The 23490-nt window shown below is 36.1% G+C and overlaps 1 protein-coding gene across 1 annotated transcript in view; it reads right to left on the minus strand.

Annotated features, from left to right (window-relative positions):
• Nucleotides 1-586: 586 nt before the first annotated feature.
• The window catches only part of HGF (hepatocyte growth factor), a 57408-nt gene continuing 34504 nt past the window's right edge, over nucleotides 587-23490 (minus strand). Inside the window, exons 8-18 of the mRNA XM_077179148.1 lie at nucleotides 20731-20905; nucleotides 19151-19278; nucleotides 17643-17745; nucleotides 15694-15833; nucleotides 13624-13662; nucleotides 13048-13144; nucleotides 10246-10320; nucleotides 9500-9646; nucleotides 8708-8814; nucleotides 6689-6834; nucleotides 587-4595 (exon numbers count right to left, since the gene is read on the minus strand). Coding sequence (XP_077035263.1) covers nucleotides 4425-4595; nucleotides 6689-6834; nucleotides 8708-8814; nucleotides 9500-9646; nucleotides 10246-10320; nucleotides 13048-13144; nucleotides 13624-13662; nucleotides 15694-15833; nucleotides 17643-17745; nucleotides 19151-19278; nucleotides 20731-20905 — 1328 coding nt within the window. The 3' untranslated portion in view covers nucleotides 587-4424. The remainder of the gene's footprint in view (nucleotides 4596-6688; nucleotides 6835-8707; nucleotides 8815-9499; nucleotides 9647-10245; nucleotides 10321-13047; nucleotides 13145-13623; nucleotides 13663-15693; nucleotides 15834-17642; nucleotides 17746-19150; nucleotides 19279-20730; nucleotides 20906-23490) is intronic.

A 23490-nucleotide genomic window follows, 5' to 3' on the forward strand; every position in this document is an offset into this window, starting at 1 on the left:
GCTGCTGGCTGGTTGTGGTATTAAGCAGCAGCAGCACCAAGGTTTGTTGCAAGTTATTGCTCCCCTTTGCATCATTTTTGGTACCTCAGTACAAAGTGATATTGAGAGGGGAGCCCTTTCCAGAAGTGTAAAGTGTATTTATTCAAATAAGTAAAATTCCAAGCCTCTCATACTAAAATTTCTAGGAACTAAAAACTCTAGGAAAATATTTATGTTCAGCTTGAGAACATCCTTTCCACTGCAAATATACTCTCACTGTAAAATGCTTAGATCATTCTCAATGCAGAAATAATTCAGGTCTTGGGAACTCTCAACAAGATCACCATGTATTTGGCTCTTTCTTTCATTTTATTTTCAATTCTTCAATTGGACACAAGAGGATCTTTACAGCACCAGTCCTCCTTACTTTGCACATTAAAATCCCTCTCTGGAATTGGAACTGGGAAACTTGCAGTGGGGTTGTGGCCTTGTTCTTTCAATAAGAAATGTAATGCTAATTAAGTTTTGTTGTTTTTTATAAAATACTTTATTAAGAATAATAAGAGTAAACAAGGTTACAAAAATACCAACTTTATTAACTAATGAACATGTTAATTACAGAAGATTTGTATTACAAGTTATAACCAGAGTGTTCCCTTTTTATTAGGCATTCATCAAGTTGTACTTAATGGGAGCATTATTTTTCCCTCTTAAATAAGAAAAAATACTTTTATCATACACTGAACTCCACAGGCAGCTCCCTGAAGTTAGATCCCATGCAAGAAAATGCTATACATAAATGCCCAAGGGTATGTTTAAAAAGGAACACCAGGAAACTTTAGGGTGAAAAGCCATGTCAGTTCCTGCCAGCAGCCCCAACATTCAAAAACAGTAATATACCAGTGCACATGAGGGAGGAAAAAAATAATTGGTAAGGAGACAAAGCTAAATAATCAACCTAATAGGCTTCCTACAGTCTCCATGGGGGTCAACTGGTTTTCAACCAGCTTTACAGAAGGATGATGACAAAGCCTCAACTCCTGCTGAGGTTACCTTGGAGCTGAGAATGTGAACAAGGATCCATGTGGAAAAGCACTGAACAACTCTTAGGCCCTGCTCGTTTGACAATCTCATTCACTGAATTCCAGGGACATTTTGCCTGAGTAGATTTTGACCCCCAGAAATATATTTGGAGCCTCATCTGAAAAGCTCTAACTCAAGTAGAGTAGCTCTGTCAAGTACATTGGCATTACCTGCAGGAAGGGATTGCAGAATGCCTCAGAGAATTTTAATCTTAAATGAGAGAAAAAGATTTCGGCAGTAGCAGCAAAAATTTAGACCAGTACATTTCCAATGAGAGCTACATTTTTCTGAGGGTCATGAGGTTTATGAGAGAAAAAGAGATAGGGGGAAAATGTTTTTAAGGGAAAAATGTTTTCTTTAATAAAATGAAGAAGCATTAGCCAGATCCAATGCCCAAAGAAAATAGTAATTAAGTTAAACTAACTTCAGTTGCACAAAATCACCTTTTAGGTTTTCATTCCATAATTTTATATCCAAAAATTACACCTTTCAGAGATTGAGGATTAGTTACAGCAAAGAGAATGAGAATGAAATTAAATGGAGTTTAAGAATGTCCTTAAACAAGAATTTAAGTTCTGTATTCTTTATTCTAATCTGATTAAAATCACATCTATGAAGTAAAGTTCAGATCCTACTGAAGTTAGTAAGGGGTTTTTCAGCATTTAGATGGGCACTAGATCAGGTCCCCTTGTTATAACAGAGAGAAAAATATTAGAACAGTGAAAAAATATCTATAGAGTGTCCTTTCTTAAGAGAGTCCTGTAGTTATAACAGTTGCCTGGTACGGTACCATTGGTACCAACAAGAAATATTCACAGGAATAAATGAAGTACAGATTCATTACCACATATCATTATTCTTCTCTTCCCTTGCTCTTCAGGATCTCGGGTGCCCTCCATTCTGAGATAGGGAGAGCAAAAGTACCTGGTAAGCAAGTGCATACAAACTTGTTAAGTTCTGGAGCATCAACTCTGCACAATTTATTTTACTGAGGCACTGCCCAGAACAAACAGGTAAAAATCCTTACACATTGTCTAAGAAAAAACAGTATTTTTATCATATATATATATGTGTGTGTGTGTGTGTGTGTGAGATATATATATATATATATATATATAAAAATCACAGTCTTCTGCACAGCAGAAGCTTATAACTAAAATATTTTAAGATTCAAATTTTTTAGATAGACATAACAAAATGCCTGCAAATATAATACAGTGAGCACATGACAGTTCTTCGAATACAAAGAGTGAACATGGAATTGTATATTTTATCCACATTCTACTTGTGGCTGAGAACAAAACTCACTTGGAGTTTTTTAAAAGTCTTTCTTAAAAATGTAATCCTTTCAATAAGATATGGTCAGTATATACTTAGTACGAATACACTCTTCACCTACATGACAATAATTAAGTGTAAATACAACAGGCTAAATCCTGCCCTCTTAGGCCTGGTAAGTAAGAGAGGCTAAAGGGAGCATGAAGCCTTCAGAGGTGACCAGAATAGATTGAGACAGACTGTCTGCATAGCATCCACAACCTTGAATCTGCTGTACAGAGAAGTCACATCTTGTCCAAAGAGATTATTTACATCAGGAGGAACTTCAGAAGCTCTGTTTGCTGCAACACTTCTTCCTATGTGCCAGTAGAATCTGCTGGATATGTGACACAAATCTCAGCAAGCCAAGCCTCTTAAACACGGGCTGAAACTCATCCCAGCTCACCAATGTAAGCATACTGAGTCCCACTGAAGTCAAAGTGCACTGCTGAAGAAAATCTGGTGAGCCAAGATGAGGCCTGTCTCCCAAGACATCTCCCCTGAAGTGGTTGCTTTCTGATAGGGCAGAATTCAACCCTGCATCTTCTGCATGAAATGTTCTTTTGTATATCCATACCACGGGGTCAGACTTGTGGCTCTGCAGTTACATATGATACACAGACCAAACACTACTGGAAACATTTACAATTTACACAGTCACAAGTGAAGCAACAGTGCCATTATTTATGCCATTACATGTACAGTAGTAAAACTAACATTGGATATATGTCGGATCAATTTTCCAGAAATTAAAGGGTAATCAGTGCCACCTGTGCCAACATATTTGTACAAAATTTCCAGACATAAAACTAAATGCCTACAGAAGAACAAGCACTTTTCATAGATGATGATTTTGTGTTCCCTTTCGCTATCAGCATAAAGGAAAATGATTGTCCCATATATAGACAGGAAACAAGCAACTAAACTATTGGTGATGTTGTCCATATTAAATACAAGATCATATCAATCTCTGCAATTGTTTTATTATCTTGAAATGAATTATACAAAAGATAGACTTTTTTCCAAATCTAGTTAAGGTTTTATTAAAGTTCTCATGTCTCTGAAAACCTATTAGTGTATAACTTACTTTTTCCAGTCTTAAGTCTCTCAGCCAGGTGCTGGATTCAACTGTTCTTTTTCTTGCTGTAAATTCAGAGTTCCATGAAATAACTAGAACCAGCCAAACTTTAAATGCTTGTCTATTTAGAAAGATTTGGGCATATTAGATTTAAATTTCTTTCAACGCCCAAAATCTTCCAATATCTACTCAGGATTACTTTTTCAAAGTGTATGAGATGCTGTCTTTAGCATTGCAAATCCACAGTTATTTCTGGATCAGATTGTAAAGGAATGATCAAGAGTTTGCTAACCAAAATGGAGTTTGAGATATCTGTTAGAGGACCATATATACAGTGAAGGAACCAAGTGCAGAAGTAGAGTCTGTAAGCATTGTGCAAAAGAAAGTGGTAGTGACTTCTACGAGAACTCTGCTTATGGCAGGCTTGTCAAAATCCATCAATAATGAAAAGATTTCTTACTAAAGATATTATTTTTTTATAAAGTACTGAAATCTTTGACCTCTTATAAGGGGGACAGAGAAATATGATCATAAATGCTGTCCTGGACAGATGCATATATTTCTCAGCAGGGCATTTGTTATATACGAAGAGAAATATATGGCTCATAGAAAGAATAAGATGTGAAAAGTAGAACTATAACTTGTTTCTCCTAAGATAATCTGAAGAGCAGCATCAAGGAGGTCATATGATCTATTTCTACAAAACCATTTATCATCCAGTAATGTCTTTGCAAAATTGTTTATCCATTCAAGTATCTTCAGGAGATATGTCACCATACTTGCATATACTGTAAGTCACTCCAACATTTATAAAACAACACTGATAGACAAGAACACCAAAAAACACCCATAAATATTAAAAGAAGCTCTACAAACTTGACTATCAAGTACTTAAAAAATTGTTGTTCTTTACATTACACATTAGTTACAGGCTGTCCAGAATTTTCAACAGGAATTGTTGACTTTTTCAGGGTTTTCTGTAGGTCATCATAATCTTGTGAATCCACCGGGAATAATACGAGACCCGAACGAAAATCCCAGGACGATTTCGAATGGCACATCCACGGCCAGGAACAATGACACCAATTACTATCTTCAGCCTGTTTTGTTCACAAACCAAAGGACCACCATAATCTCGCTAGGAAAAAAATAAACAGCATGAGTGTCACTTCTCAAAATTCTCCAAGACACAGCTCCCACCTGTCTGCTACTGAATGTTTTCTTTTGGGGATGACAAGATGCACTAGGCAATAGTGTTCTTGCCATAGGACATAAACCAACTTCCAATATCTTTGTTTTTCATAACCAGAACTTATGACAAACAATGTCAGAGTTGGCCTCTGACCTTTTGTTCCTTCTGTGCAAATTAAGCTCTGTGATCCATCTTTACATGTCATTCTAATGACTTCAGACCACCGGATTTTATTCACCTCTTTCAGCTACCTGAAAGCCTAATATTTTTTATGTGAGTATAAACCAGATGAGCAGAATGTGAGTTGACAGATAAACATCTTTTTTATGATGACAGACTTTGCATCAAACACTATTGACAAAGTCAGGTTAGTGTCTTTCTTTCAGTTAATCATCTTGCAAGGCCCTAGGATGAGAATCAGTATGTACTGATAGGCAGAGAAAATAACAAACATAATAAAAAGGTAGTATTTTTTTAAGCATTATTTTGATACCTAACTTGTTAAACTGATATTTTTTTGTTATTTTGAATGAATGAGACACCTATACACTAGTTTATGCATTCCATGAAAATGTGGAGTTTGACCCACTGAAATCAGAGTTAGATACAATCACATAGATCTGGGACTTGAACATAGATGCTGCAGTTTCTACCCAGGCTAAAGGTAGACTGGACCCTGCAAACTTGCTGCAAAACTAGACAGTAAATTCTCATATCAGACAGTGAGTTATTGTTTAAAAAAAGGAAAGCTGACAATTAGCATTGCATTCTCTCTGGATCACCAGAGAAACAACAATGCTTGACCTTTATTTGGTTTGGGATTTTTTCTGACTGACGGCAGACTAGTTCCCACATGAACAATGAACTATGTCAGAGCCATCAGAGCTGCTCATAAAACACTTTCAGGAGTGGAGTTTCACCTGCCAATCTGATTTTGTTCCTCTGCCTGTTCTCTGCTGAGGAAAGTAGCTTCAAAGGAGAACTTAGGGAGCAGGAAACTGCTCAGTGATTAAGACTGATTGCTAATATTAATTCATTCCATTTCTTCTTGCAGGGGAAAACCAAGTGCAGGATCCCCAGCAGACTCCCATGCAGATGTTTCATTTATAAGTCTTGACAAGTCTAAGACCTCATTTACAATTAAACATTTTATTTTGAAGAAATACTTTGCAACAAAAAATGATCCCATAGATTATTAATAACAAATGGAAGAGGCCTCAGCTTTATGAAGATGACCTCTTTTCCCCATGGTTTGGTAGTACCCTTGGGTAGGGAAAATTTTATTACACAGTTAACATTGGTATTAGGAAATCAACAATCCTATTTCAGATAATAAATACTTAATAATGTTCATGACTTCCCTCCTTCTAGATATCCACAGTCAGATTTTCCATCAAAAAAATATTATATCTTCCTGTAATAAATTATTTACAGCTTTTCTCCTCAGATGTCTTTTCTCCATCATCAAAAGTAGTGCTAAGCAAAACAACTGTACCAAACTACTTGATCACTGAAGTGGTTCTCCTGTCCTCATCAATATGTTGCTCAGGCTCAGGAGAGCAAAATACTCCAGCCTTCTGACTCATAAAAACCTCAGTACATTTCTGGACTTTTCTCCTTCCCTCATTACTTTATCACCTCTGTTGAGTACTGACTGTTATGTATTTTGCATGCAATGCCTCATCTAAATAAGGATGTAAATTTGCTCCAGCCTTTGATTTCTACTCAATCAAAACATACAGCCATTGCTACCACAGAGGCACCTTTGTCCTTAGTATACAGAGCACAAGTTTGCTTCAGTCTAGTGTAGTGTAATAGTGTATGAGTAGATATAAGATTCCTGTAAGTCTTTCAATGGTGTGGTAGTGAAATCAAAGTAATTTCTGCACTCTGACATAAAATAGAAGACTTGTAACACAAATAATTTTCCAATGCAAAAGTTTAGTGCAATGAGAATAAGTTTAAAAACCTCCAGTAATTTATTTTTGGGAAAGAAATAGTCAGGGTCCTAAAAATGTATTAGGAAATGCAATATTTACCTCGCAAGGCCCAGCACCTACAGTTTCAGCCACAGCACAGATTTCAGACTCATTCACAGTAATCTTTCCTTTGAGATATTGGTTGCATTTCTCATTTCCCAAAATAAACAGGTTTGCTACTTGGAGAAGGCCATCATAGTTAACTACTACAATTGAAAAGAAAATAAAAATTTTATTGTATTTTAGGGGAAAGAAAGTGTTTCCAGATACAGTCCACATAAACTTATTAATGTAATTTCAGTTATTTTACCTTCTCTCCAAAACTCACGTTTTTGTCTATCCCTACTGTTATCATGCTTTTGTATTTTGGATTTCTTATATTTTCTGAAAATGGGATTTGCCAGACATTTGTTTTGTTTTCATGTCTGTTTAGTTCTCTGAGAATATCTGGATAAGTTTTTTAGTACGAGAATAAAGGGCTTTGTAACTGGGCTTACTCTACAGCTCACCACCAGATTGCCCAGTCATCAAAGAAATCAGAAAAAGAGCCTGAAAATGTTATCACTCCCATCAGTGGAGGGAGGATTCTGCTCCCTGCCTTAAACATGAGTTAATGTGTAACAGTGCCTGCCATGGCCTAGGGAAGGATGTGTGACTTGAAAAATACTGTAGCAGAGTGGAGTTTTTCTCAATCTGTGCTGGCTCAGCTACCCTGAATGACTTTGTGCCTGCAAGGGCAGAGCCACAGCCTTGTGCAATCTCCATTCATCAGTGTGAAGGTCAGGAAGCAGGAGCCCTGTGGAGCTTACTCTTGTTCTACATGTCGAAAGACGAGCCTGTACAAGCTGCAAAGATAAATAAAGGGTCTGGACCTGCCCATTCTCTGCACAGCCATCAAAAGAAAATGCCAAGCTTGCCCTCCACTGACTTATAATCCTGTTTTCTTAAAAAAAAATGGATGTAACACTTCTTCGTTCCCTGACCGGGATACTGTGAGGATTATATAAAGTAGTGCAAAAAATATAGTACAAAGTCCTTGGATGACAGATGTTATGTATTTACTGTATTACATAACTCCACAACATTGCAAATTCCTTATCAGTTGTCTTTAGCTAAGCTTTCCTGTGATGCTGTGCTGTGCTCCAGCCTGATGTCCCTGTCCCCCAGACAGCCGATGCCCCCAGAGGATGGCTAATATGGACATGCTGGGAACATCAAAGGCAGTCATTTGGGAGAGGGCTGGTACAGATTAATTGCCACCCACAAAGAAATGGCAGAGTAGTGGCTACGAGGAAGACAGCCTCAGAATTCCAGCCTAGCTTCTGCTCTGCTTCCAGGACAGTGTGAGTATATTGCTGCTGCTTACTCAGGGTCTGTGGCAAAACAACATTTGAGCACAGTAAATATTGGAGTAATTATTGTCAACTGGCAGCTATTAACTTTTTATCAACACATAATTAGCCAGATATAGCATTTACTAGACTAAATAAATGTCTGTTCTCCCACATATTTGTATTTTCTTCACACAAAACTGTGTTTAATAAACATTAGAAAGGTTGCAAAGTCAAGTACTCAAAAGTTAGGAAATGCCAGACTTAGGGTTGCCTGTGTATCCCTATTTTGCTGTTATTGTGTATATTAATAAAGTCTTTGATTACATGTTTCTGTATCAGTTTTTCCACAGAGCCCTGCTTTGTATTACAGAAAGAGACTGCTCAAGTAGATGAACAAAGATTTGTCAAAAAACCCTGTTAATATTCTGCAGAGAAATTTTGCTATTTTTTTAACATGTGGAATAGTATTTTTCTCTAATTCACTCCTCAAAATGTTTGAATCATTTTGCCTGTCCCTGAAATAACAACAAAAAAGGAGAGACTAGTGGAAAATATTTCATGTTAAATTAAGTTGGATAAAAGGCTCCGAGATTTACAAACTAAAAAAAAAAAAAAACAAACTCTATTTTTTAACAAGAAGTGTTGGACAACCGTGGCATCAGGCCATACCCGCAGCCTCACCTATAATGACAAGAGGAAGTAAGTTGTCAACGTATTCATTTAGTTTTTAAAAATAGTTTCTTACATCCAGTGTATCCCCATCCATAAACACTGCAGCTGGTCTTCTCTGGAATGGTACATCCAGAAATGGGCAAGCGGATTATTTCTACAAAATTTGTCAATATAGCAGGTCTGAAATGAAGAAAAAAATAAATAGATATAATGGATTTTACTTAACCTTCTGAACTGTGTTTTTAAAATTACATTAAGTCTATTATAGACCACAGCAATTTAAAACTGTGCCAATTCTTTTCCTTTCATTTTCTGTTTCTGAAGAATATGATGGATTCTTCTACCTATTTTTTGTACTACAGCTGCCAACTGTCAAAAAATTCTTGAGATGCTGTCACCACTTTTATGCAATTTAACTTGGGTTTTAATCTTAAAAGTAAGTAGTGATGGCATTTCATTTGGATATATAGGTTTATTCATATGGAGAAATTTTGAAAGCTTGTATATACGCAAGGATCTCAGCTACAATCTGGTGCTTATTCTATAAATTAAAACCATATACTAGTCCATGTGGGTACTTAGTGGGTTTTCTTTAAATCTCTCAAGAAACCTAAACATGGTTAACAGGAAGAATAATGTAGGTATGATTTCACAGGAGTGACATCTGTTTTCTGAGTAACATTGATGGACCTGCATTTCTGCATGTATCAAATAAAATTTCTTTCAGTTGGAAGTTTACCCCATGGAGACAGCAACTGTAGTACTGGAGATAGCAGAGCAATGAACTTGCAAATCTCATTTAGGAAGAATCTCACCCAGCAGATGAAAGCAAAGAGATATAAAATTCACTATAACAGCTACTAACCTGCTAAGTTTCAGTAAGACCAAATCAGACCCTGCAGGGCCATATACCAACTGGGAGATGTTCCGGACTTGTTTGCGCTTCTCCTCTCCCTTTCCTTTGATATTATGGACTCCAAGCCAGGCTTTGTAGTCTTTCAAATCTTTGTACCTAAATGAGGCGAAGTCGGTTGTGATTTTGCTGACTGTATAATAAAATAACTAAAAAACTCTGCTTAATATGATTATGCTGGAAGATCTTAACTAATGCTCCTTAGCAGAAATGGCTTCATGCTGCCAACTGCTATTCCAAAATCAACATGCTTGGATGTAAGGTTTTGGCCTGAAGCCATTACATAATTTTATCTTTAACTGTTACTAAAATCAATTTTTTTTATTTTTCATAACAGTATCCAAACATTCAGTTCCTTGGACAGTATGAACCTTTGAACTTTTTTAGATTTACCCAAGTTTTCTATTTTATTTTGTCCAGTTAAGCAGAAGCATGAGATTATTCTCATAAAAAGGCAATTGCCTAACCATGACACTTGGAAAATCTATTTATGCTTCTATGTAAAATAGCCAGGGCTATTTAGATTTACAGCAATAAAAACAGAAAATAGCAAGGTCCCACAGGCCTTTTATATCAGAAAAGCAGTGTTAAAGCCAAACAGGAGGAAAAACTGCTGCATTCAAGTTGAAGAAGCATTATGCTGATAAGTTCCTGAAAATAGATGGATTTTAATATTGCAAAGTTCCAGACTACTGTACCGAGAAGGGAAACACTGCCTTGCTGTAAGAACCCACTCTTCTTTTATCAAAGTACCACCACAGATATGCTTATTCCTGGAGAAAAAAAGAAAAGGAAAAAGATTTAAAAAAAACCCAAAAAAACCCCCACCCACTAATATTAGTTTCTACACAGTCAAGAAGTTAAAAGAATGTTTTGTTCCCCACACGTTTGCTGGTGAAAAGCGGCAGACTGACAACATTCAAAAACTTGTCTCTGTCCCTTTGCTCCAAAGTTTCAACACTTACAGTAACATGACTTTGCAGAGCTTTACTCCAATGTGCAAAAAACCAGAAAGAAAGACAAATTCAGTTACTCTGTTCATTTAGTGGTTTCAAAGCTGAATTTGTAATAAGACATCTAATTTAAAATTAAAAAAAAAAAAGGGGCCAATTCTTTGTAACAAGAACTGGATTGAAACTTTCAAGCAAGTCCCCAGACTGCCACCAGATGTAAACAACTTTTGGTCATTATTCATGTAAGTATTATTCAAAGCATTGACCTCAAGGTGCAGAGTTCCTATTTGATTACAACCCCTAGGAGATTTGTGTCCCCACATACTTCAGTTGGAAACAATCTGCAGTGTATGACATCTTACATGTGATTATAGAAAACCTGAAGCATAATATATCAAGTAAAATTAAAGCAATTAAGCATGACAGTTCTTTAAAAAAAATTACTGTGGAATGTAGATTAATTAGTTTCTTTCCTTCTTTGTGCCTCCAAAATCACATTTATTTTCTGTAGCTCTTTGGAAAGTGAATCAGAATTGTCAGCAATTTGGGAAAAGCTTAAAATCTCACAATTTATAAATTCAAATCACACAAATGTTCAAAGCTTTGCAAAGAACTACTGGATGGATACCAGACTATATATGGAGTTCACAGACAGCAGGATAACACAGAGCTTTGACTTTTTTTTTAATCATATTTTGGTTGAGGAGCAAAATATCTGGTCCAAAAGGCTGGAGTATTCTAAAATGTAGGTTCTAGCTTGTTTTATTATAAAAATATCACAGTCAGGGGTATAGCTATGTTCTTCCATATTAAGTTTGCATCACTTATGGTTTTATACAGAATTTCATCATCTGCATTAGAAGATTCATTAGTACACATAGAAAGGTTAATTCTTCACTTAAATATGGGCCAAATTCAGAGCTGATTCCATGAAGCAGATGAAATCCATTTAAATACACTTAAAAACATTTGATTACAGAATCTGAATTGGATCTCCATGAAAATTTTATTGATCAATTTAAGATTTAGAGATGGGCCTTGTTTACCAAATATGAATAGCTTCTAAGTTTCACTGGGCCTTCACCATTCCAACACAGCAATTCCATTTTGGAGTATACAGTTAGACTTTCTTGCAGAAAGATCAAATGTCATTAAGATTTTGTTTCAGACAATATTCTATTTGCTTCCTTGGTAACAATACAAAATACAACTACATTTTTATGCCCACATGTAATACTTCAAGATAGATTTTGCTGCTGGAGTATTCCAGGAATCCCTTATTCATAAAAGGATCTGCAATCATTTAAGCACTCATGTTTCATGGAATTTTATTGCATAGCAGAAAATCCAGGTTCAACTACCCTAACAATAGCTATTTCAATTTTAGACACCCAGATGTAATTCACCTTACCTGCCTAAAAGTTCATCAAATATCAAGGCTACTTTTAAAGCAATGCAAAGATTAACTTTTCCAGGGAAAGATTTAGCCCACCAATCTGATTATTTGTTCAAGGAATATAGTGATCTTCTTCTAGGAGTGTCTTTCTGAACCATCCAATACACTCCCAAAGTGGTTTTGATCTGATGGATCTCATACAATGCCAAGGTTACAGGGATGGGAAGATCCCACCCCCCTACATGAACTTCTCTAGCTATGAAGAGATGTAGAGAATGTATTTTTTATCTTTTCCTTAACTTCCATTTTTCATTTAAGACCTCTTTTACAACATAGTTTTAAATGAGATGATGAATAATAAGCTAATAGAATTGAGCTTCCCTTTAGTCTGGCCCAGCAAACAAAGGCTTTTTTTTTAACTTTTATTTTTCATGATAGAAGAAGCAGGGCTGATGCATGAGATATATCCTGTTATAAATTAATGATTCACACTTCCAGCTGATGAGTTATGAACCAGAGTAAAGAGCATAGGAAACAGCCATTCTGTGTTCTGGCTTTTACACAGCAGCAAAGATCTGCCATAATACAATACATGTGTTATACACAAGTTGTACATGTCAGGGTCTTGTTTTACAGAATGAAAAGGATTTCCTTATAGCTCCTACTTATTTATTTTTTAATACCAAATAAATTTTAATTCCATGCAATGACATAAGGGAAAGCTTTCTTTGACACAGATATAAATCCTGAATCTTAGGCTTCACAAATAAATGCTTTGCCATCAAAGTGAAAATATTGATCTGAAATTCAATTCTTTTCCATCAGTCTCTAAAATAACCACTTTAATGCTGAATGTGAAGCCAGTGTTATGAAAAGGTCTGCTGTAGCTAAGTGGAAGAACAGAAGACTATGAATGCTTTGCAGGTTCACATGTGTAAGTTAGCTATAATTAACATATAAAGTATTTCACTGCAGAGTGAATACTGTGGCATCACCTGACATCAGAGGAATGCTAATTTTCTGCTTTTACAGAACTTAACTGCAATGTAGAAACATTCTTTTATTGTTATTATGGTCAACATTTTCTACAATTCTAAAACAAGTATCCTAGTAGTTAGTTGTATTGCCCTTCTAATCAAAGTGATAGTTACCTGTACATCAAACTAACCACCCATCCTTCGTTAGTTTGTGTTGGGATTCCATTTACAACTCTCAAATGTTTTGTTGAGGCACAAGGAATGGCAGTATCTGAAAGCAGGTCCAGAGATCACATTTTACTAAAAGCAGTGGTAGGAAACCTGCACAGTTGCACATAAGGACCACAAGAAGGTCAATATTTATTATGTATTAACTTTCCTGTGCTAATGAAATATATTTCTAGGCCATCAAAACTACCCCAGTGAAGCTGAGTAGGTCTATTTAAATATTCATAGGGAATATAAAATACATAAATTTAAATAGGGTTTTGAGATTTACATAGTTAAAAAGCAAACATTGAAGCTCATTACCAAATCTCACCACTGGCAAGACATGACGGTGAGAATAGATAAAGGAGTATAACAAAGCTATTCCCCATTTTTCTCTTGTAAAATTACTTTTGCTCAGTTTGCATGGTGGGTTTTTTATAACTTTACTAATTTTTATTAGTAAATAAAAATTCCCAGTTGGAAAGAAATGTCTAGATTTAGAGGATAGTCATGCACTGCACAGTTCATACACAAACTTACCATCCAAGCTGGTTGTAGTAGGAGTTGTATCACCTTCACCTAGACAGACACACAAGATAGCCATAATACAAAATTAAAATACGTTTAAAAATTGACTACATTTCAACACCAAATGACATATGTTTAAGTTTAATGGTTCAGAAAGTTTTAAACTTCAATGACTTCTTCAGTACTCTGCAAAAGCAGTATTCAGTAACACTTAACAAGGGGGCAGAATTTTACTCCAATAGAATGAAATAAGAAAGAAAAATTTTGGAGCAGGGATGTCAAGCATTTTTCTTCTTGGCTGAATTCTGAAGACATCAGGCTGCCTATCATGTTCAATTTATATGTTTCATTTAAACAAGCAAATGCTGAAAAATGAAGTTATGACTTTTATATAAGCTTTCATGAACTACAGAAATCATGTGATTAAATCTATAGAAGACTGAAACAAATTTTCAATTCCTTAAAAAACTTTGAAAGACATTTTAGGTCCCTATCAGCAAAAACTTATTCTTATCAAAACGTGATTCCCAAAATCTGGTTCAGTACTTCCATCTAGTCTAATTAAAAAAATAGTTACAAGTTTGCTTAAACTTGTTTCTAAATGTTTACCTTCAGTGACACATACAGAGTGACCGAGCATTATGAGCTAGAGGTACAGGGGTAGCTTCTGAAAAGTTGCCCAAGGAAAATTTAAACAGTCTCCTCCAAATAGATTTCCATCATTAAGAAAATATATGTGTGAATATATAGATACACCACACACACAGAGGTATATTCATATATATAGAGGCTGTTATATCCATAGTGAAATTTCTGCATGTATACACAAATGCATATATGCATGTGTATATATGGATGCATATATGTACATGCATACATGTTTTCTATGTCTATGTTTCTATGTATAACTGTATGCATGTGCATATATATTTATACAGTAGTGTAATACTAGTCCACATGAGTTACAACTGTTAAACTGGCATATTCCCACTCTGGTGCTTGATTGCAGAAATGTACTACTCCCCAGTTCTGGATGCCCTACAAATGTTTGCTGAGAATACATCTTAGGAATTCATAGATCCAAATAATGAACTCAGAATAAGTGAATAAGAAGTATATTCCTTCAGCTATTCTTCATTTATATTGACACAAATAACCTTTTGCAAAGTTTTGTTTACACTTCATAGAGATGCCAAAATATCACCTGAGACTTCAAATACCACTTTTTAGAGATGCTGGAGTTTAGGCTATGAGGAAATGCAGTAGATTGCCTCCAGGAATGAGTGTAACATTATCCTTAACCTCTAGAGATCACAGACATGAATTCAAAAGCCTGATTTACCATTTAAGTGTTCTCCCAGGACATGCCGCAGAATAACTTAGAAATAAGAGTTGAAGAGAAAGATTTTGAACATAAATGTGAATTACACATTTTTCAGCATAAAACTATCTTTTTCTACATGTCATCAGTTTATTGCTGAATTCCCTAGGATTCCTAATTCTGTTTATTTAAGCTATTTAGATTTAAACACTCAGCTTTGGAGGCATGATTTTCCTAATTCTTGCCAGGAATTAAATCATCCCATAAACATCCGAAAGCAGAATCTAATCTCTATAGCACATATACACTTCAGCATATATATAGTGAGTTATCCTAACGTTACAAAGACAGATCACACAAAGAGTCTCTGAAGCCTGTAGAGCAGAAGATAACTCTGCCTGGGTTTCTTGAGGCCACAGCCAGCATTCTGACCGCTAGACAATTCTTTGTCTCCATCCAGCCCTCATTCAATAGCTAGATCTGTTGGAAAATGTTTGACCATCTGTAATAGCCCCTTTGTGCTCCTGCTGCATAAATAAGTCTTGAAATCTCCAAGCTGGTCAAGGAAAAGAACCCCTTGTTCATATATTGCACAAGCAGCTTCTGTCTGCTCCTTCTCAGTCACGCACAATTGACTCTTGATAGAATCACACATTTTCTGCAGCCACAAGTGACAATAGGAAGGTGTGCACAGGCCTGTGACACCGTGGCTTCACTGGGACTGCACAGCTGACAGTGCCAGCAGCGTGCCGAGTACTCACATCGAGAAATAGGGCAGTAATCCCAGGGCACAAGAGGATCATCTGTGTAACACCAGGGACCGTGAAAATCATCATCTGGATTGCGGCAATAGTTTTTCTTCAGTTTACTAACATCTGGTTCTCTGAATATTTGTATATGCCTACAGGGAAAAAAAAAAAATTCTAAGTGTTGAAAAGCTTTATACTATAGCCCAAAATTTCAAAGGTTAAATGTTGCTTTGCTCCGCATTGTATTATTAGCTGATTGAGAAGCCTACAGGTCAGGGTTTAGGGCTGGTTGAAATCAAAGGGAAGATGAGACCCAAATATCTTCTGGATCTGTGTCCAACTTTCCTCTGGTTGGTATTTTAAGCACTGTGTCCACTGGAAAGCTGGGAGTCTTCTAGATCTCCCACTGAGCTAAAATCTCTAGATATCCTCAGGAGGGATCATTATACTGATTAAAAGAGTGCCTGTGATGCCCGCAGAAAATCTGCAGACTCCTTTGGGGACCACAGGTTTCTTCTCCTGCAGGTTAACAGCACAAGGGAGCATTGAATCTACAAAGCTGAATCAAAGGCAAAAGAAAGACAAACTAAGAAAGCAAGCAAGGATGAGCAGCAGGCAACAAGAAAGATGAATGGCTCAGACAAACCACAGTGATAGGTCATTTAAGCTGCAAGCCTACGTGAAGCACTGTGGAGGTGAAATTTTGAGGCCAAAATCTGAAGTAGAGGAAGAAGTTTATTTCTGGCTTGTCAGATACAAGGATACAGGCTTCTTTAGTTACAGTTGTACTGCTCCTTCAGTTCACAACCAACCACTCATGCTGCCTCCAGAAGACTCATAAACAGAGAAACTGCTGGAGTGAGACAGATAACTCCTCAAAGGAGTTCCTAGATGGAAAATGGGTGGTAGTAGAAAAGAAAGGCTGACCTGTGCTCTATTAGATCAATACAATTTCATCAAGCATCCAGTAGGTTTATACTGCCTCAGTCATAGCAAACTAAGACTTATCATGCTTCTCAGACAGCATGAGCTTAAACCTCTGCTTCCCTTCCCTGAGCAGCACACTGAATATGCATCCTCTCTCTCCCCATCTCTGGGAAGAAACACATGTAGTCCAGCTGATGATACCAGACAGGGCCACTGAAATCTGCCTTTTGCAATTCAGCTTCCCTAAAGGCTGACTTCCTGACCTTCACAGTCCTCCCAAAGGACAATGGCTTGTATGTTCAGCACTGTGGCTCTACAGCAAGTATCAAAGCTAATATTGACACATTTGCATCAGCTTGAGAAACTAAAGGAAAATGAAGGAGAAACTATTTTCATCACAGACACATATCACACTGTGTGTGATATCTCATACACAGCAAAACATTTTATGAATCCCTTATGTTATATGTAGTCCTGATAATTCATTTTACTTCAACAAATAAATTAATTTGCCATTTCTACTACTTGAATATGAAGCCAATGTAATTATAAACTACAGTCATTGCAGGTCTTTTTCTTGGCATTTGATGTCAGTATCACTAGATTGTAGACTAAAGAGTCAATTTCAGGCTGCAAGGGACATTAGGTGGTTTCAAGTCCAATCTCCTCCTTGAAGCAGCATGAGCTATGAGATGAGGCTAATGAGACAACCATTTCCTCTTATTTCTGATATCGTCTCATTGTAGCAAACTTTCAAGGACAAGGATGGGGTAAAATAGGCCAGTAAACTAAACACTAAGAAACATCCCAAAGCCTGCAATTACTGGTTAGCCTGAAAAAAGTCATGTTGTGCAATATATTTAAACACAAAGAAAAGGAAAAAAAAAAAAAAGGTTAGGAAAACAAAGATATTAAAAGCTCCAGGACATAAGGGGCTACTTTAGAATCAATGCAGATGAAAAAGAGTTGCCATCTGGAGGCAGTATTTATTCAGGACTCACTGAACCATCTCTTTCTGTTTCATATGTACACACCTACGTAAGTCTTCAATATTTTTGTCCCATGTGGAGCAAGTTAGCCCAAATCTTGTCTTGGATAGATTCCCCATGTAACTCTTGCCATTGCCACGATAACAATCTGAAAAAAAAAGAAGGATGAGACAAAAAAGTGGAGGGTGATTGTGCAACATTAGGAAGAAAACTCTTCCTTTCCATCAGTAATCCAAATTACTAAAGACAAGTGTTCTTTGAAGCGAATGCTAGACACTATTCATAAGGCAATTGCATAAATCAGATCAGAAGAAAAATGGAAATAGTTTTCAAATTTACATACATAATCTCCTGTTTGAGACCTTCATTCCCAACACAGCAGTATTTTAAATTTTGCCTCACTTACATGGACTTGGAAAATTTCTTTCATAAATAGTTGGTTTATGACTAATTTAGAATGGCCACACAGAATATCCTAAAAGTTGTCAGAAGCTATTTTATACAAAACCAAGAAAAAATGGTCCTCTATTCCTCCTTCCACAAAAGAATAGGCATTTGGTTTAGCTTTGTGTAGTTTTCAGATACTGGCAACAGTATATAATTCTAGACTTAAGTACTTCAGCAAAATCAAAAAATCATCATGACTTTAATTTTAATGTAATTCAAAAACTTGCTTGTTCGCTCCAGCAGAAGTCATGTTTAATTCATAAGCTTTTATCACAAGCCTTTTTGAGACTTTTCAAGAGAATTGTTTAAAATTATCAGTACTATAAAGACATTTTGCATAAAGCACTTAATTTCATATTCATCAGTATTTTTACTTTTGGATAATTGATACTTTACAAGAAACACAGAATGAATGCAAAAGTTTAATCCTTTCTCTGGCATAAGTCTTGCCACTGCAACTTTTTTAAATTTACAGTAACATTGGCTAAAATTTAAAGATGGAGACGTTAATGCAGCCTGATGTAGGGTTATAGGTCTGAGGTCTTAGCCTCAGTTTATGCTGTGATTGACATCCATTCAGGATGCAACATTACTCCTTACAGTAATACCAAAACCTCATGGGAAAAACATTTGCCTGAAGACTCAGAATGAACCTCACAGGAAGAGGTAGGTAAGAACACAGAGGATCAATCCCTTCTAGACCAGGAGGCATTTGCAAGAAAATAAAAAGGGGAAAAAATCACTTTTTGGTAGCCTGATATGCAATCATAAAAAGACTGTGAACCAAGGAAATCATCTCAGGTGTGGAAAAAGGCCTTTCAAACTAAGAAAGGTAAGGACAGTAGAGCAGATATATAGATAAGCCTTGTCTAAAAATCAGGTCCAATAAAATCTTTGCTGCAGCTTTCCCTGCTGGAATTACAAATAAAGTGAGAAAGGAATCTCATTTACACCACAATGAACCCCAAGCATGCCAATAAATCCAAAGCAGAGTTACATAGGTGTAATACAGACACAACTTCTCCAGTTTTCAAGGCTGTCTACTTGATGTTTGGAACAGTATGGCATTCACTTGAAATCTTGTTATCACCCTTTTCCTCTGTTACCTTGTTCATTTGATACATCACACTTAGGAATCTGGGAGCAATAACCAATACGGATGTTTGGGTCAGTGGTAAAGCACCAGGGTGATTCAGATCCATCTGGATTTCGGCAGTAGTTCTCCCTCAAATCCCTGTAAAAATAAATATGTTAGCTTAGCAGCAGTTTAGGGATAACCTACACCCACCAATATGGTCCATTGTTTTTTGTCATGAATTAACAAAAATACAGGCTCATTCAGGTCTCTGTGTTACTGATCAGTGTCAAGTGCAAGGAGATGAGGAGCCAGTAAGAATGCAGTGTGCAGAAAAAAAATAATAGTTGTAATAGGAATATGTTTGTGGAAATTCATTTTCAGCATATGTTTTGATGGGATATGAGATTACATTTGAAGATTAACAATATTTTCATTCAGGATCCTCCATCAAAATTTGCATGCAACTGACATTGGATACACCTGCAATATATTACAAGTGCTTTTAAATACAAACATTACCAAAGTGTTTAAAACTCCCGGTACTTTGAATGGTTCTGTTGAGTTTGGAGAAACAGAGTGCTTTAGACTATCAGTAACTCACTTAAGAAGCTGAACTGTGGAAAATAAAAAAAGTGTATGTCAAAATTCTATACAGCTGTTACCTTTAAAGTAAGTTAGTCACAAGGGAATATCTTTAAATGTCTTTTGCAGCTTGCATGAAATATTCAAACCTCTTAAATGTAAGTTTTATTTCCCTGTCTCCTGACAGTTGTTGCCATGTTCTGTGCATCTCCACATTCCACTGTGTTTTTTACATCTGCAGCACTTGCTGATAACAGACTATGGAAAGAATGGGCCTAATACTGTAATTCTTACTGATATTTACCCATCCATAAAGATATTTCATGCATACTGGGCTGTGGCTCCAATATGGTCAGCAAGGTTTCTTCTAGGCTTAGTTAAAAAAGGACTGAATGAGCATTACTAAGGTACTGCCCAAAATTAGTAGATTATTCACACCTTGGGAGTTTATGAACCATACAAAAAGGTTTGATGATCAGTGGTCAGTCAAGTAAAAGCAGTCCTATTGATGCATCTATATTTAGTAATGAGACAGAAAAAGGACTTAAAATGTGAAAAATTAAAGAAGTGTTTTCAAATATTATGAATGTTAATTATTTCAAAGAAGATTACATTCAGGTAGTATTTAGGACAAATTAATTTAAAGTTGGCAATCAAGCTCTGAAGACGTTTTTAGTTCCATGAAAAAAATCCATTGGTAATGTAACAACACTCTTGGGATTCAGGTCCCAGCCTGAAACACATCCAGACACTTCACGATCATATTGGTGAATAGATGCTTGAAGGAGAGGTTCATGAAAATCCCTAGGGTTTCACACAAGTTCATCTAGAACTATTCCTTTGAGATCTGAAGGACTGATTTTTCCAGGCCCAAATGGTTTTGAGCCTCAGCAGGTAGAGTGGGAGCACCAGAACAAGGGGCAAGGACAGAGCCCTGTGCTCTGCCCCAGTGGCATAAATTGTTAAACATTTTAAAATTCAGCTCTCTTCCCACTGCAGTAATAATACCCACAAGTCTCTACTCACTTGCATTTGAAGTTCTCAGGAGTGATGTTGTGCTGGTGAGGAAACTGGGAGTCCCACCTCTGGCACTGCACTCCACTCCATATGGTGCTGACGGTGCCACGGTAGCCCTCGCCCTGTCCCCGGACGCACGTTGTGGTCTCGGCTGTCGCCTCTGTGCTGTTCACCATGCTCTCCTCTGCAGACCCAGACAAGAAGAGCTCTTTCATTCTCTTAAGAATGGCTCAGGATGTCAGGTTTGAACTCCACATTACTGATAGAGTCATGGATTACATGATGTTTGAATCATGGTAATTGCAGTTTTATTGGTGAAATTGCCAATGTGATTATAGAATAATTTTCTCCTCTTCATACTTACAACATCCACCAAAAATCCAAAATCAAAATAAGTGCCAGACTTTATGCTAGCTTATCCAACTTGCATGCAAAGAGTCTGCAATATTTTCTTGTGTGAAACACCTGGCCTATGCTGTACCATTGGAAGTTACAAGATATTCCTGGTTACTTTCTCAAGTTCAGAAAATATCATTCCATCAGCTTTAAAAAACTAAGCGACCACCCACATGTGCACTATTAAACATGGTAACACATATTTGTAGGATTAAAATACAATTGGGTTTCTCTAAAGAATTCCCAGAATATCATGTCACAGGAAAAAAAGATGCAGATAAAAAATAATAATAAAAAACTATAGATACTATTATAAGATAATGTGCTAAATTCTTCTAGAATGTTGTTTTGGTTTGGTTTTTTTATGCCTCATATGGTTAAAAGAGGGAAAAAAAACCCCTAGCTTTTGAAATCAAAGATCAGTATTCTCTACAGAGAGAAAAATGTTTTAAAGACTAACAAATTCATCAGACTCAAGATCTCTTACAGATGTTGATATACTCTGCACTCACCCTGGTGTGGGCTGTCTTGAACTAAATTCAGAAAAACAGTGGTTTTGAAATGACTCATTCACATAACTTAAAAGTCTCTTTTTATTTCTTATGCAATTTTCATAATTGCAAATTAATGGCACAGATATTGCATCAGATATATACAAAGTAGTACAAAACTAAATACACTGCAGTAAGTGCAATTCTTCAATATCCTTAAAAGTTCCCAATACAATATTTTAAAAGAAACTGCATATCTGTTGGTAATTACTATGGTTCACAAGACTAATTTTATTAATTATCTTAAAAGTATTAGTTGGCAGCAGAAAGTATGTCAATAAACTTCTTTATTTAGTTTTCTTCAAATGGTCCACTGAATAGAACAGTATTTGTGTGTTACTCATAATGTAGTTCCCTCCTGGTAAATTGAGCCAGTTCCATGAACTTGGAGAAAATATGGATCTTAAGGAAACCAAATGTCATAACAGATGGTTTTGGCTGATTTGCTGACTGATCTTTGACGTTAAAGATCATTTCCCTGTAGGATGATAACATAAAGTTGTGCACTTGAATTATACATTTATCCATGCATCCCTTTAGCTCTTCATCTGGTTGATGTTTTCAAGTCAGCATTTCATGGTCAAATTCATTTCCTGTCCCTCCTTCCCAAGGCAAATGTTGTCCTGTTTCAACAGGATTTTGAGTTCCAAGCTCATTCCAAAGTCAAAAGGATATGGCACTGCAAGTATCACAAGGAGGTTTCCGCAGGCTGACAAATGCACTCTTTCTAGGGGAACTGATCAAACACTCTTGCAGCTAGTAACTTTATATTTAGTCTTTATGCATCACTTTTTAAATAATAAGACTAAAAAAGGATTAATTCACACAACTTATAGTAATAAATAGCTGCAATATTTTTGTTTTCTATTATAAGTAATATATGAAAACAAATAAAGTTCTACTCTAAAATAGCTTCTAAGCTGATTAGAGTGAACATTGCTATGCAACATTCAAATATATATTAGTATTTTTCAAAAATACACATATTTCTTTTATACAAATGAAAGAGATATGGGGAAAGACCTGAGGGGGCAGGGGTAGAAGAATTCCCTGGGATGATAAATTTCAGCATGTACCCAGGCTTCATAATATTTCCTAAGAAAAATAATAAAATTTTATAACTCTAGCAAAAAGTCTTCTTAAATAATAATGTACAAAAAATCAATCAAATATAAGCTGTTGCAAAGACCTTATCTATACACAAAAAGTTACAGTTTCAACTGTAATGAACTGTACTCAGTCGTGCTAAAGAAAAAATAATTAGCTTGGTGTTTATATATCATTATGTGGGTTTGGTTTTTTTAAATCACATGCCTGAAATGAAATACGTGAAGAATCACTTGATTTAATCAAGGCCATAGTCATTTTGTAGAGCATTCCTTCTTGTACATCTGCACATGCACAGTTAATTGTTGAACCTTATATTATGTGTCTGGACAGTGACCTCTACCTGTAGATCAGATTTTACAACTTGGCGATGTCAAAATATACAATGTAAAGGCATCAGAAGAACTTAACTTCCACGTATTTGCACAGCCAAGCCACTTCTAGAAAGACTTGCACTATAATGACTGAGAGAGAAATTGTTTCAAAATCTGTAACATGATTATCTGCTATTACTTGTGGCAGCTCTCAATAAGAATTCTAGCAATGAGACGGATCAATAAAATATTCTTATTTTAACTTATAAACCAGTTTCATTGTTCCAAAAGGTCCACAGAGCCCTCCCCAAATTCTTCTTGCTGTACCACCTGCATATACTACAAATGTCTCATTTTGAAACATGAAAAATGAGACTCCAAAATATTTCCAAAATTTAATT

This window comes from Agelaius phoeniceus, chromosome 5, assembly GCF_051311805.1.
Source record: "Agelaius phoeniceus isolate bAgePho1 chromosome 5, bAgePho1.hap1, whole genome shotgun sequence".
Classification (NCBI taxonomy): domain Eukaryota; kingdom Metazoa; phylum Chordata; class Aves; order Passeriformes; family Icteridae; genus Agelaius; species Agelaius phoeniceus.